Here is a 15059-nt window from a genome sequence, read left to right as displayed (position 1 = left end):
GCACTGTATTGATAGTAAACTGGGTACAGTATCATAGAGTAAACATGTAAAATTCATCAAGATATGTTGTAAAAACTTCGCTTTCTAATTGACAATTTCTAGTCATTAGTTTGTATGTACAATTCCTAATGAACCAAGTAACATCAGCTTCAAGAAATATTATGTTTCCTTGCAGAATAAAAGCCGTCCTCATTCTAGGGGAGAATATAATGTTTACAGTACCTTTCAAAGTCATGAACCTGAGTTTGACTACTTGAAAAGTCTAGAAATTGAGGAAAAAATAAATAAAATTAGGTGGTTACCACAACAGAATGCTGCTCATTTCCTGCTGTCTACAAATGGTAAGGATGTTTTATTTTTGCACAAAGAACTTTTACTGTGATTTGAATATTATCTTACCTCTGATCCACTTGTGGGGTGTTTTTCTGGAGTGTTTTGGGGTTGTTCTAATGTCTTCTCTAATTATATGCAAAATATGTTTGGATTGTAATACACTGTAAATTACTGATTTATGAATGTAAAAATAACGAAGCAGCAACAGAATAGGCACAGTTCCAGAGCTACATTCTGTGGATATACTGACCATGCTATCAATTTACATTCCCTGTTATTCTGCTTTGTAGGTTTTGTGTAAATGGGTTCCCAGTATGCTGAAATATAACAGAAGTTGAAATTTGACTTGATCATCCTAATTTTGAAATATTTCTTTTGTTGTGATCCCAGATGCATTTTTAACAAAACCACTTGAAACACTGGTTACAGTGCTCTTTTTTTGCTTTTCCAGTACCAAAACATCATGTGTGCTTTGAAAAGCAACTGTTTAAAAAACCAACAGTCACTCTAGGAGGAATATATTTATACCATTTTCACTGCGTATCTTAGAATACATAAAATCAGTGCAGAAATTACAAGTTGGAAATCACAAGTTTTCATGCACTTTGGGGTTTTTATTTCTTCCAGTATTTTAGGAGTGGTTATTAGTTATTAGGTCTGTATGAGTATTAGCTCTGTTTCATTTTGATGCATCGTAGAGCAAGCAGTAAATGTAAATGCAGAATTAGGGACATGGGTTAGTGGTGGACTTGGCAGTGCTGGTTGGGCTCAATGATCTTAAAGGTCTTTTCCAACCTAAACAATTCTCTGATTCTATGGAAAAACTTGCTCTTACTGTCAGAGGAATATGCTTGTTACTAACAGTTTGGATCACTTCTCGCTTTGTACTTAAATAACTTCATATAGAGGCTGATATTCTGCCTGCTGTATGAACTTTTAAAAGCAGGAATGACTTCTGTCTACTGGACTTTGAAATTAAACTAATCTTGCTTTGATATAAGCCTTACTAAACTTAAAGCAGTCTTTAAACTGTGTCATCCTAAGTGCTTTAAGGATATGCAGTAGTTTTAGAAGGACAAGTTTGTTTCCAGTCAGCTAAGAATCTCACTCTTAGTTTATTCTTACTTTCTGCACTTGGAAAGACTTCCCCTAGAAAGACCCAAGAAGTATGTCTTTGGACATGGAACCCTAAAATAATGGGGCAAGTCTGCTCTCACTGCCTTTGGCTGTCTCTTAGCAGACACCTGGGACAAACTTGGTTTTCCTTAAGGTAGTTAGTGTAAGTAACTCATGGGTTTGTTAGTGTTTTTTCCCTAGTATTTGTCTGTTAAGAAGAATTTAGATAGTCGTAGAGGGCTTATGGGTGAATTTTGATAATTGGTGTGTGAAACTTCCCTTGTGAAGGGTCATTTTGTTGAACAGTAGGCATAAGGCCTTATTGTTGAGGCAGAAATTTGTATTTTATTCAAACTGAACGTTATATTTGAGTTAAAATGAATCCAACTTTTTTTCTTTTTTGCTGATATATTCATGTGTTTCCCATCTGCACCCTCCAAGTACATGTGTCTGGTATGTTTGGTTTGTTTGTTTTTCATGTATCAATTCTGCTAAACAATACAGCTGAAGGCAAGGTACTTCAAGTAACCTAGGAAGGACTGTACTCTGTGTTACATTGTTGTTTAAAGGACTCCATCAGGGTCTTTTCTGTTGCAGGCAGTGGAAACCTAGATAGATAAATAATGTCTACTCTGCTGCCTCCGTTACTTGGTGATTTTTGTTTTGAGTTTAATTCATTCTCAAGCATGTGAATTTTTGGTTTTAGATAAAACTATTAAATTATGGAAAATAAGTGAAAGGGATAAAAGAGCCGAAGGCTATAATTTAAAAGATGAAGATGGAAGACTTAGGGATCCTTTCAGAATCACAGCACTACGGGTATGTTTCAGCTCTTTGACTTTAAATATCTTTTTGCATGTACTTCTCTACATTTGTACTACCAAAGTTGTCAACTGATACGTGTAGATCAAAAATGATGATTTGGTCAAGGTCATTGAAAACTTTTATAAAAAAAATGGAGACACTTCATTATATTTGCATACATATATACACACACACACGCGCATAAAACTATTAAATAAGGTTCCTCTGGAAAACTTGAGGCAAACTTTCATGATTATAATATTATACTGTTAGCTTCCCAGTAGTATGGTTGTTTTTTTCCCCGTGGAACATCTTAGTGTATTTAAAATGGATTTGAAAATTAAACTTTTTTTAAAATAAAATATTTTATTAGAGGCTGCCTTTATCCACCTCAGTATATTCAAATTTTAGAAAAAGATATACTGATTTATTGACATCAATGAAATATAACAAAATGTTGCTATTCAAGCCTGAAAACAGAGCATTTTGGAGTAGCTGTGGCTGGGGCTGCACTACTCTATACTTGGTTCATAGAAACCATGGACTCATCTTGCTATGTTCTTGAAATAGTCTAATGTCTTAGTGTGACATGAAGAAAAGTGCAGGGAGCACATTTATTTCAGAGACCCATAACATACTGACTTCCTGGCTGTGTCTAGTCAGCAGAAGATAGCGCTGTAGTGTCCGTGCCAGTGGCTGGTAAGGAGCACTAGGTGCCCAGGGGAATCCTCGTATCCTCCCGGAGTGCTGCTCTGTGAAACTGGCAGGTAGGGTGCTTTGGTTTGGCTTAAAGCGCGTACTGTTGTGAATTTAGGAAGAATTTGACGTTCGTTGTGTTGGTTTTTTTTTTTTTCCTCCTCAGTATTGCTCATATTAATTTGTTTGGCCTTTTTTTCTAAGAACAAGATTCAAAAATTTGAACAGGGTGCTGGGTATCCTATGGTTAGGTAGAAGGTGTTTTTGTCAGAGGCAAGTTCTGAGCATTTGGAAAACCTGATGTATACTTGAATAGTCTTGACATTTTTCCACTTGCGTAGCAATGTAGTTGGTAGGGTTACTGCTCCAAACTTGGGATCATTTAAAACAGGAGCTCAAGAAATAAAATCATGTGGAGTTGGGGTTTTTCATGGTTTTTTTAATGTTGTTATTGTTGCCATAAATAGGACTTGAACAGAGGCTGTCACTACTTTCTAAACCAGTGCCACTCCTGATGCTTCTAGGGACTGTGCAGCTGTGGGGTTTTGTCAGGGTTTTTTTGCCTTGCTTTTGCTTAAATTGGATATTGATCTGAAGCTTTAGGTCTGCATGAGTTCAATGTATAATCATGTTGGGGAAGGATGTTCGCTTCTGCTGGAAAGTTTTTCTGTTCAGTGTGTGTGAGCCAAAATCTGATGAAAATATCTAAAACCAAGGAAATGAATTATGATACACTGTGGCTCCCCAGTGGCTGGGAGTAGGTACAGATGAAATTGTGGATTCTACAACCTTGCCCTTACGTAGGAGTAGACCTGTCTCTCAGGGAACACAGAGAGTCTGGCATACGGACTAATGGTTTTATGTGGTGCTGGCTCTATCACTGAAGGAGTTTGTTAGCATCATCTTTAATCTTAAACACTGTGATATATTTAGGAGTCATCAGGCTGGATGGGGAGAAGTAACAAAAAGCAAGAACCTCTCTCTTAAAAGTTAGTCTTCTAAATTTGCTGCTTTTCTGGGAAAGGAAGGTTAGGCTAAGCTGCTGACCTTGCCGGGCACTACAATGAGCCAAGTCTGAGCAACAGTTGGCAGAAGGGGAAAAAACCTTGCCTAGAGTTACATTCATATGTTAAAATTATCAGGTTTTAGAGATCTAGGTTATATGTACCTTGGGCTTTTATGGGCTTTGTTCGCATATGTTGTTACAGAAATATAATCTCCATTTGTTCATAAAGAAATAGACATGGAGGAGAAGCAGCACTTCAGAGCTGCATCCTTTGCATAGAAACATGGTATTCTAAGTACCATTCCTGATGATTCACATTAATACATTTTCAATTTCACAACCAGGCTAGGAACGCTCATGTAGTGAGATAGGGAGATTGTGTAATAAAAAGTAATGGATTAATTTTAATCATTACAGTTTGATGTAAACAGACTGAGATAAACATGGCAAGAGCAATTACAGAGCTCTTGGATTAATTTGTTTCTTGTTCCAGGAAGACAGATTATCTTGGACACTGTCCTAACTTTTTTTCTTGGTTGGATGATGTAAGTTAGTGTTCGGCTGAATTGTGTGGAACAGCACAGGACATCCTTGGGCAACCTTAAACTACGCATTTGCTGGCAGGTGAAAAAGAGCTAGAGGGCAGCTTAGTCCACCTGACCCTGACAAACCATGGCAGCCTTCAGATCAGCTAGTTGTGGAAACAGGGCAGGCAGCTTCCCAAAATCGTACTGACTGTTAGTGAACAGATTGCGGATTTCCTTTGCAAATTGCTCTTACCAATTTCACAGGCACCTTTCTAAGATATGAGGGTCATTTTTAAATGTTTGTTTCAAATGAACATAATTTTCAAATATAGTTATAAACATATGCCATTTTCCTGTTGGTGAGGTACAAAGCCGCTGTGTTTGACGGGTAACTTCAGCAGAAGTCAGTGTCTGAGGCTTTGTGTTGCTAGTATGCAAAGTCAGCATTCACAGGTGATTTTATTACTTTTCTTGCTCTGTGGATTTCAGAAATGTTTAGTCACAAGATCAAAACAGAATTCTGTGGTGTGCAATTAATTGTCATAACTAATTAACACACCTGTGGTGTTCCCCAGGGCTCAATACTGGGGCCGGCTCTGTTTTATATCTTTATCAACGATCTGGACGAGGGGACCGAGTGCACCCTCAGTCAGTTTGCAGACAACACCAGGCTGGGTGGGTGATCTGCTGGGGGGCAGGGGGCTCGGCAGAGGGTCTGGGCAGGCTGGGCCGTGGGGCCGAGGCCACTTGTGTGAGGTTCAAGCAGGCTCAGCGCCAGGTCCTGCCCATGGGTCACACCAGCCCCCGCAGCGCTACGGGCTGGGGGAAGAGTGTCTGGGAAGGGCCTGGTGAGAAAGGGCCTGGGGGGGCTGGTCAACAGCCGGCTGGGCATGAGCCCCCCGTGTGCCCAGGTGGCCAAGGGGGCCATCAGGACCAGGGCAGTGACCATCCCCCTGTACTCAGCACTGGTAAGGCTGCACCTGGAACCCTGTGTTCAGTTCTGAGCCCCTCACTACAAGAAAGACATTGAGGTGCTGGAGCGTGTCCAGAGACAGGCAACGAAGCTGGCGAGGGGTCTGGAGAACCAGTCTGAGGAGGAGCAGCTGAGGCAACTGGGGGTGTTTAGCCTGGAAAAAAGGAGGCTTAGTGGGACCTTATCACTCTCTACAAGTACCTGAAAGGAGGTCATTGGCTGTGGGGTTGGTCTTTTCTCCCAGATAACAAGTGACAGGACAAGAGGAAACAGCCTCAAGTTGCACCAGGGCAGGTTTAGATTGGGTATTGGGAAGAATCTCTTCACTGCAAGGGTGATCAGGCATTGGAACAGGCTGCCCAGGGAGGTGGTGGAGTCAGCATCCATGGAGGTATTTAAAAGACGTGTCGATGTGGTGCAGGAACATGGTTTAGTGGTGGGCTTGGCACTCACAGTTATCGGTTGGACTTTATGTTCTTGAAGGTCTTTTCCAACCTAAATGATTCTATGACTCTGTGGTACTAATAAATATCTTCTGAATCAGAAATCAGTTTTATGTCAAAGTTGACTGTTCTTTTTCATGTTTCAGGTGCCAATATTGAAACCCATGGACCTAATGGTAGAAGCAAGTCCCAGAAGGATATTTGCAAATGCACATACTTACCACATAAACTCTATTTCAGTCAATAGTGATCATGAAACATACCTTTCTGCAGATGACCTAAGAATTAACCTATGGCATTTAGAAATCACAGATAGAAGTTTTAGTATCCTTTTTTGTTCGCTGTGAATACTGAGGCTCATCTAAGTTGTGTATGTTTAAGAGAATCATTTTAATTTTACTAACTAGAATCTAGGGATTGAAATACAGGGGTTTAACATCTTGGAGGTTTAATACAGGGCAAACAGGCCTTGGGGTGCTCTCATTCATTCTTGAGTGCAAGTATTCTTTCAATGGAAAACTGCCGGTTGAAATATAATAGTCTGATTTCTAAAGAGAAACTGAGGAATTTTGGGAGCATCTTTTTTTTTTTTTTTTTTTTTTTTTTTGTGGAGTTCACTCAACTAAGAGTTGAAGGATTTGAAAAGTAGATCCTTTGTTACTGTAGCTACTTTTTCCAAACTTTAAATTTAGTCTCTTAACTAAGTGACCCTTCTCTTTAAAGAAAACAAATTTCTTTTTTTTGTCAAGTGATATCATTAACTGCAGAAATAATTTGCAAATCTTTTTGCAAGCATTTGTATGCAAAACTAATAATACATCCTACATCGACAAATCTGCAGTAAAATAAAAGTTGCAGAAATACTGAATATTAAATGGGTCATATGCAAGTTCTCTAAAGCTTTAGGTAAATAGATGAAGTATATTCATTGTTCAGTAGGAGGCATTAAAAAGGAGGCTTGAGGGGAGACTGAAATTATCTCCAGCTTCTGTTGAAAAAGTTGACTTGTAAAATCTAGCCTTTCAGTTTTTTCAATCTGCTCAGGTCACTTTGTGTAGATTGTACACAGTGGCAGTTAAGATCTTGCCCTGGTTTTCTACATGGTATTGTTAACATTTTTCAGTAATTATCTGCTAGAAGTGATTTGAATGTGAAATGTTACATGCCTTTACAAAAACCTTCCCAGATATTGTAGACATTAAGCCTGCTAACATGGAGGAGCTGACAGAAGTGATTACTGCTGCAGAGTTCCACCCTCATCACTGTAATGTGTTTGTCTACAGTAGTAGCAAAGGAACTATTCGTCTCTGTGACATGCGTTCTTCAGCCCTCTGTGATAGGCATTCAAAATGTAAGTTAGGACACATCTTTGGTTTATGGGTTTCTTGCTTTGTTTTCATGCAAGATAGAGTATATAGGTGTTCTGCTTATAAATAAACATACCAAGTTCTGCTTATTGGTAAAGAGCATACAAAGGTAAGGGGTGGTAGTTTTGTAGAATGGAACATTTTAATTGTCTTGTTCTAGGCCATCAACAAGCAGAAGTGTAGCATGAGACAATTGACGATCTGACTCTGCTCCTGTTTACCCATTTATGCATCATAAACTGATGGGAACAAGTGCTTTTGGCACCAGTGAGACCTGTCTTCTGTCCAGACTCAGTCTTGGTGCTTCTCAAAGGTATCTGCTTATCAAATGCCAGTTCAGGGCAGTTTGTTCACCTTTGTGCATTAGAAACTGGGCTGATGCTACCAGAATCCATTTGCTTTGTGACCAGAGCTCCTAAGATGGAACTAATTCTTAAGAATATGTGCTGCATTTGAAGCAAGTTGCCAGGGGTGAAAGGTGAATGCTCACTAGTCTGCTGAGCCATGTAAACCTATGTAGATGATGAATGTTTTCCTGTTGAAGTGATAAGGGTAACTGTGCCTTGCACGCAGCCTCTTTGTTTCTTGTTCACCACTGTAATAGTTGTGGCTTATTAGTATTACTAGTCCCATGGGGTGACCTACTACTATACTGCTATTTGCAGGTAAGCTTTCTGTAGTGCAGCTAAGGTTTTCTTGTTGGTGGAAGGAAATATTTGTGCAATGGGAAATGTAGAACACAAGGCCACTTCATCCAGTTGACTTAGTATTGCATGAAGTTACATAGAAGCACTTTATTTTTTTAACTACTTGTGACTGACTAACATCCTGTTAGAAGGGATCTGTTCAAAAATGAAATAAATAATTCTCGTTAGCTTGTGTCATGAAATGTTGACTTCAAAGATTGACTCTTCAATTTAAATAGTGCATTTCTTTATCTGCTTTCTAAAACCATACAAATTGCATTTCAAGTGTAGATATTAATATTCAGTAGGTTGTGTTGTACAACTTTTTTCAGATCTAAAGAAAAGTATGTTGTACAGTAGTCTCAAAATGCACAGGTCGTGCATTAAGATACTGTGTTTAGGATGCTGATGATTTCATCTGCTCTTGTTCAACATGACTTTTAGATCAGCTGCAATGTTTACTGCATCCATGTGCTGTATTTTAACTTTTTTTCCTCTGATTCATCCCTAAGACCTGTGAATCGTAGTTTGCTAATGCTGTGCTCCAGCTGAGAATCTTGCAGATAGGCAGCTAGCAATCTGATGTCTAAGAGCATAACACTGTTTAAAAAGAGATTATTTCTAAAAAGTATTTAACAGCAACTTTCTTTAAAAATAAACCAGTATATTAATTTTTAATTGTTCCAAATACTAAAAAATGTTCAAAGCTGTAAAACTTGGTGTTGGTTTCACTTGTAATTGTGTCTTCTGTCTACAGTTTTTGAAGAACCTGAAGATCCTAGCAGCAGATCATTTTTTTCAGAAATAATATCATCAATATCTGATGTAAAATTCAGTCACAGTGGTCGATACATGATGACAAGAGACTACCTTTCTGTTAAAGTGTGGGATCTCAATATGGAAAACAGGCCTGTAGAGACATATCAAGTATGGTGTTTAAATTTTCTTAAATATCCCTTCTTTTCCATTTTCTTCTTCTTCTTCTTCTTTATATCTAATACTGATTTAAATGTTCCAAAAAGGTTCATGAGTATCTTCGAAGCAAGCTTTGTTCCCTTTACGAGAATGACTGCATCTTTGACAAATTTGAGTGCTGCTGGAATGGTTCTGATAGGTAAGTTTGGGGCTTCGTTTGGGCCTTGTTTTTTATTTTTTCCCTCAGCATTAGGCATTTGGTTTCAATTGTTGAAAGCCATAAGCAGTAGTTAACTTTAAGGATGTAATTAGTTACATTCCAATCAACTGGGTTTTGTTATTTTTTGGGGGCTTTTTTGGGGGGGGAGTGGGGGCTGGTTTTTGGTTTGTTTGGGTTTTTTTGTTTGGTGGTTTTTGGCGTGTTTTTTTGGTTTTTTGGGTTTTTTTCAAAAATACTTCAATCTTCCACCCTCCAGCTGAAGAATTAGAATAAACTTTTGTGTGTCAGTTTGCTTCTAATATGAATTGTTGTGGAAGTTTTATATTGTAAAGACTGGCCATTTCAAGCCATGAAAATGTGACTGTTTCATTTGTGAAGTGTATAGAAGAACACGCAGTCAGTGTCTTGCAAATTGTCTTTCCATGTTTTCTGTAGGCTAAAGAAGATAAAACCCCATTAGATAATAACTCACACTTGTTGCAAACAGTGGAAACTTATGTCTTGCCTGAAAGTCATGGAAGCATTATAATCAGGTAGCAAAGCCACTGTATTGGCACACATGGTGTATGTTTCCTGTCACTAGCTATGGTAATATTAGCTACCTGTTAAAATGTTTTCAGAAACCATGGATAAGATCATGGCAGATCTGGATCTTGTATCTGGATGCTTTGTATTGGCTTGCCTTGGGGGGGGGGGGATTCCTTTTTTTTTTTCTTTTTTTTTTTTCTTTTTCATATATTTATATGTGAAATACCTAAAACAGTGACTTGTCTGCTACCAGATGATTGCAAGCTATTCGATGAAAAGGTATCAGTTTTGATTTTATGGTGATAGGATCAGCATGTGAAACAAGATTTGTCCTAAATCTATCGAATATTGAAGAACAAAAGACCTGCCACATGGTTTTACATGGGGACAGTGATCAGGGAAGTCTAATCTCATAAACTCTGTACAGGAGTCAGCGAAAAAGTGAAACCTACCTGCCTTGCTGTGCAGTGATAGTTGAGATTGCATGTGTACTGCTACATGCCACTTGCATGCTAATTTCTTAAGTAAACAACATGAGATAAAACTGGTAGCTCTAAATGTCAGGTTACAAGTGATCGAGGGTGCAAGTGGCTTTGAGTTATTGAGGGGAGAAATCATACTGTGTTGTCAGTTTAGAGTAAGAAAAAATCACTACCAATATTTATGGTATCTAACATAAAATGGATAAAAGAAGTGGTGTACGTTTTTCACTAACTAAAATGCAAAGAAACTGACCCTTATTTCTATGAGTTTTTTTCATGCAACTCCAGTCAGTGTTTTGGGGGCCGGGGGGAGGGGGACAGGGAATGACAAGTCAAAGCCAGGTAATCTAATTTGAATGTATTCTAAGAACGTGAGTTGTCATGGCAGTTGCAGTTCTCACCTCCCTTTGACAAGGAAAAAAATACTTCACTCAGTACATTTCCAAGTACAACCTGAGTGGTGTATGTTGTGGTAAGTGTCTCATTCTCCTCCTAGTCATTAATTTTTTAATGCCATTAAGACAATGTGTATCAGCAAATAAGATGGAGCAGGGTGAGGTGGTTGTGATTTTAACAAGCTGTGGGACTTGTGCTGTGTGGGAAATGGCTTTTCCAGATTCAAGCAGTAGAGGTAAGTGTTCAGTACAGAAAATAATGAATGATTTAGCCTCAATTTCAAGTTTATTTTTGTAAGACTTATGAACAATCTGTTCATTAGAAGTTAGATATATTATTTTCAGATGCAGATTTTTTCTCTGCCTTGTTCAAAGGCAAGTTTGATACTGCACAGAAACTCAGAATTGTTGCTGCAGGGCTGTATCAGGGGCTCCTTTGACTGATTCAAGACAATCTTTTGTAATGAATCCATTGGCGTGCTTGTGGTCAGTGGGTGCACGGGGCGAGGGAGAGCACTTCCATTTGTGATAGTCTGCTGAAATGAAGCAGTTCACCGTGGCTTCGCATCCGCTGTGACTTGTTGCTGTGGGGTAGAGCAGCAATAGGAAAACCCGCTTTGCTTGCATAAAAATGACCAAAGCCTGCTGCTGAGTGCCAGTGGCAGGAGCAGGGGACCAGGAGAAGACCTGGAAGAGGAAGTGGTGGTGTGGAAGCAGTGCTGAGGTCCAAACGGAATTGAGCAAAGGTATACATCGGAGAGCAGAAGAATGTAGTGCCACATGTTTGTCATGAGCATGGTCTGACAGTCACCTTGTAGGGAAGAGAGAGAAGATGGGGGTTGAATACTGTTTCTGGAAATGTAGTAAGATCTGCCTTTCTTCCGCTTTTCAACAGCGCTATCATGACTGGATCTTACAACAATTTCTTCAGAATGTTTGACCGAAACACACGACGGGATATCACTCTAGAAGCATCCAGGGAGAGCAGCAAACCTCGTGCCATCTTAAAGCCACGTAAAGTGTGTACAGGTGGTAAAAGAAAGAAGGATGAAATAAGCGTTGACAGTCTGGACTTCAACAAGAAGATTCTTCATACAGCATGGCATCCCATGGAGAACATCATTGCTGTAGCTGCCACCAATAATTTGTATATATTCCAGGACAAAATTAACTAAAGATGACTCACTTGAGGACAGAGTCGTCGTCTTACGTAGCTAAGCTCAGTTGTTTATCTGTAAAAGAGAAGGCCTTGTTGTCCTAACAGTGAAGAACATTGATGCACTTACTTCCCTTTAGGTAAAGGAGAGGATCTGGCCTGGTTTTTGAGCTCACGGTGTAGTTCTGCCTTCAGTGGGGGTAGGGAGCGTCAGTCGCAGCTTTCTGAGAGAAACCCTCTAGAGGCAGAATTGATTGACGGTGCTCAATGAGGCCAACACTCAAAACAAATGTATTTATTTAAGTCTGAGCCTTCCTTTCCAGTTGATAGACCAAAAATTTAACACCCGAGAAGAAAAATTGTCATAAAAATGTAATTTCTATCTCTCGCGCTCTTTCTCAGCTGTAATATTTGGGCCTTTCAAAACATATATTGTGCTTAATGCCTGTAAACATTCCTCCTCTGGCCTGGATCTAGGCTTAAGTGTTTTTACCTTTGAGCACTTAGGTAGGTCTTGAGTTGGGTTCGTAGACAGGTTTCCATGGATATTTACTCACCAACTGTATCTATAACCACACCTTCTGGTGTAAACCACTTAATAAAATAACAAACTATAAAAAAGTGTTTTTAAATCTCAAGGTATGTATTCAGTCTTTTTATTTTTTTATTGCATGTACTGAGATTGCGCAAAATAATTCTGATGGCCAGATTTAACAAAGTTTGCCCCAAAACGTTGACTTTTGGCAGACTAATACAAACTTTTTTGTGTAGTATTTCAGATTCTAAATTTAGAGTTTCCATGAAATCGTTAAACTTTTAGTTTAAGTTGCACTGATTTTCTTGTAAAACGCTGTCTGTGTACAGAGTAGGAGAAGGAAAAGGGTAGCAGAAAGACATCCACAGCCTTAATAGAAAGTGACCACCTTGCACAGAAGGGAAAACAAAACACTTAAATTTTTCTTCTTTGAAGATAAAAATTCAGTTTATTGATGCATCTCCATCTTAGATAGACATACCTTATGTGCATTACGTTTTTTAACGTTTTTAGTATTTGTCATGAAGATACAGTTTATTTTAAATATTGGGCATAATATATTTGTATTTCACGTTGCAGTTCATGCCAGAAAAGAAAACCAACCAAAACTATCTCAATTATGCTGAGCAGCAGTGCAGCTTAACACGTTTTAGCACATCCCCACTTAAACACCAAGATACTGGGAGACACTGAGGCCACAAGCTGGTGTTCACTGTGTCCTTTTTTCTTGCTAACTTCTTTTAAGCCTTAGGTACTTCTCTTTTTTTTGTTCTTTTTCCAAAGAGGCCTAAAATGCACCAACCTTCTCTTCACCCTGGAGTAGCCAGGGTGAGTGTTCCTGAAGCTGTTGCAGCACGGTTTAGTAGCATCGAGTAGCTAGACATTACACCCTATGAAATGTGCCTGCAAATTAGAAATTCTTCCTGACAAACAAGATCCCCTGAGCTTCCTGAAGGAAACACAGAAGTGCGGCTTACACTCCATTTTCCTTAAAATTGAAGGTGTATTATGATTACTGAAGCAGATCTGCATATGCAAGAGCAAAATGTCTCCGTTCTTACCCTCCCAGTTAATGTCCATAGAGTGCCACTCTTGTTCACAGTAAGCTAGTAAGTTCAACTAACTTTGAGGTTCTACAAAGAAGTTTAAAAAAATCTTATACTGTATATTGGTTGTGACACTATTTGAAAATCTTGAAATGTGGAACTTCTGGGTCACTAAGGGATTAATTTGACCTTGTTCCTAAAATACATAATAGAGCTAATACGATGGGATTGTACATACTTGTTCAGTTATTTTGACCAAAAAGTTTAATAAATTTTAAATGTTTACCTGGACTTGCTCTGTGTATTTTGACAACTTTTTCTTCTGTTTGTGAGATAATCGGCCAAATGAGCCAACCTGAAGATTGTTTGTATTTCCATTTTAAATGGTTAGTTTTTGAATGGTCATACCTCTGACTCAGAAAGTTGTCTGTTCATATTCGGTGAATATATTAGTGCTGTCTATTTTTGATCTATTTTTTCAGCAAATGTAAGTGGAATATGAGTAAAAAGAAAAAGGATATGATGAAATCTATTATATAAAACATGATTTGCTTGTACCACTTCCAATTAAATAGTTTTTGATGATTCATGAAATTTTTATCATTTCATTTTATCCAAAACCAGATTTTATTGTCAATTTGATAAAATTGTTTTCTCAGTTACTTGCCCCAAACCACCCTTGACTTCTGGGGCCGGTTCGGGAGCATGGAACATGCAGTTCCAGTACCCCTGAGGGTTCGCTCCCAGGAGGTGGGACACGTCGCGCAGCGAAGCGTGGCGGGGTGCAGGGGTGCTGCGGCGGATGCAGTGCCTGGCTTTAACATAGGACAAACCCCCGGGTGCGCCCTGGCGGGTTGGCAGCTGTACCCAGGTGTGGAGCTGCTGCTCAGCGTTCCCCAACACCGAGGTGACGTCAGGCCTCGGTTGTTTGTGAGGAAACGGGCGCAAGAGCCAAAGTGTGTGCTAGAAACTAGATGGGGAATTTTTGAGACTTGCTTTAAACAGTGGCTAATTTTGGAATGACGAATCCTTCACCCCAGCTAACTGAGGCTTGAGCCAACACTGTATCGAAGGCAGTTTCTCTGAGCCCGACTTCGGGCATAATTGTCACCTCACAAGACTTGTGTGCGTGTTTTAGTGTCGGTGTAGTTCTCCGGTGAGCAGGAAGTGAGGATCTGTGATAGCTGTGACCACTGGTTATGGGATGAAGAAGTAGTGGCAGAAGATGAACCACCACCTCGGGTCTGCTGCTTCCTTTGGGGGATGCGTTTGGAAATGGCAGGAATGAGATTTAAGATTAATCTCTGAATTCCATTGTCGTCTTACACTGAGCACAAGCACAGACACAGAGAAATCGGTGATGGTTGTTTATCAAGCTTTCAACGAACGGTCTTTGTTCTGTCCCTGCACGGAGGCTGTATCTAGCACCGCGGTCACCTCCCGGCTGCCCCGGCATGGAGGGACCTTCCTGTGGAACTGCCCTGGCATCACAGCAGGGTGGTCAGCAATATTTTCCTGTGCCTGTGATGACCCCTGCATCACCAAATAAAACCTATTGTGGCGGGCGGGTTTTTTTTTCTTCCCGGGATGGTTTTTGATCAGGCAGCAGGTCTCTGGAGGCTGGTGTCTGGGTTGGGGGATGGGCCCCCGGCCCCATGGATGGGACCTGGAGGATGAGCTGGTGTTCCGAACCCAGAAGCACCTGGGGATGTGGTTGGGCTGAGGGCCTGCGGCAGGAGCAGGAGCCCTGGCCATCCGAATTTGTGACGTGTACTTCAGGTGAACATTTAAGGAATTAACATGCAGTGAGATGGCTGCTGCCAGATGCCCC

At 39.8% G+C, this 15059-nt stretch overlaps 1 protein-coding gene across 6 annotated transcripts in view; it reads left to right on the top strand.

Annotated features, from left to right (window-relative positions):
* Positions 1–13519, top strand: part of PPP2R2D (protein phosphatase 2 regulatory subunit Bdelta) — a 31658-nt gene extending 18139 nt beyond the window's left edge. For 3 of the 6 annotated variants that reach the window (XM_055800383.1, XM_055800407.1, XM_013298102.3), the window contains 7 exons: positions 176–341; positions 2156–2268; positions 6045–6222; positions 7085–7249; positions 8709–8878; positions 8974–9065; positions 11387–13519. In XM_055800383.1, coding sequence (XP_055656358.1) covers positions 176–341; positions 2156–2268; positions 6045–6222; positions 7085–7249; positions 8709–8878; positions 8974–9065; positions 11387–11666 — 1164 coding nt within the window. In that variant the 3' untranslated portion in view covers positions 11667–13519. Of the gene's footprint in view, positions 1–175; positions 342–2155; positions 2269–6044; positions 6223–7084; positions 7250–8708; positions 8879–8973; positions 9066–9521; positions 10879–11386 lie in introns of those variants that run through there. The other 3 variants (XM_055800394.1, XM_013298103.3, XM_013298107.3) reach the window with 3 other exon arrangements.
* Positions 13520–15059: the final 1540 nt, after the last annotated feature.

The sequence above is a fragment of the Falco peregrinus genome, chromosome 1 (genome assembly GCF_023634155.1).
Source record: "Falco peregrinus isolate bFalPer1 chromosome 1, bFalPer1.pri, whole genome shotgun sequence".
Lineage (NCBI taxonomy): Eukaryota > Metazoa > Chordata > Aves > Falconiformes > Falconidae > Falco > Falco peregrinus.
The sequence above is the reverse complement of the archived record's forward strand: the minus strand, read 5'-3'. Positions and strand labels throughout refer to the sequence as shown.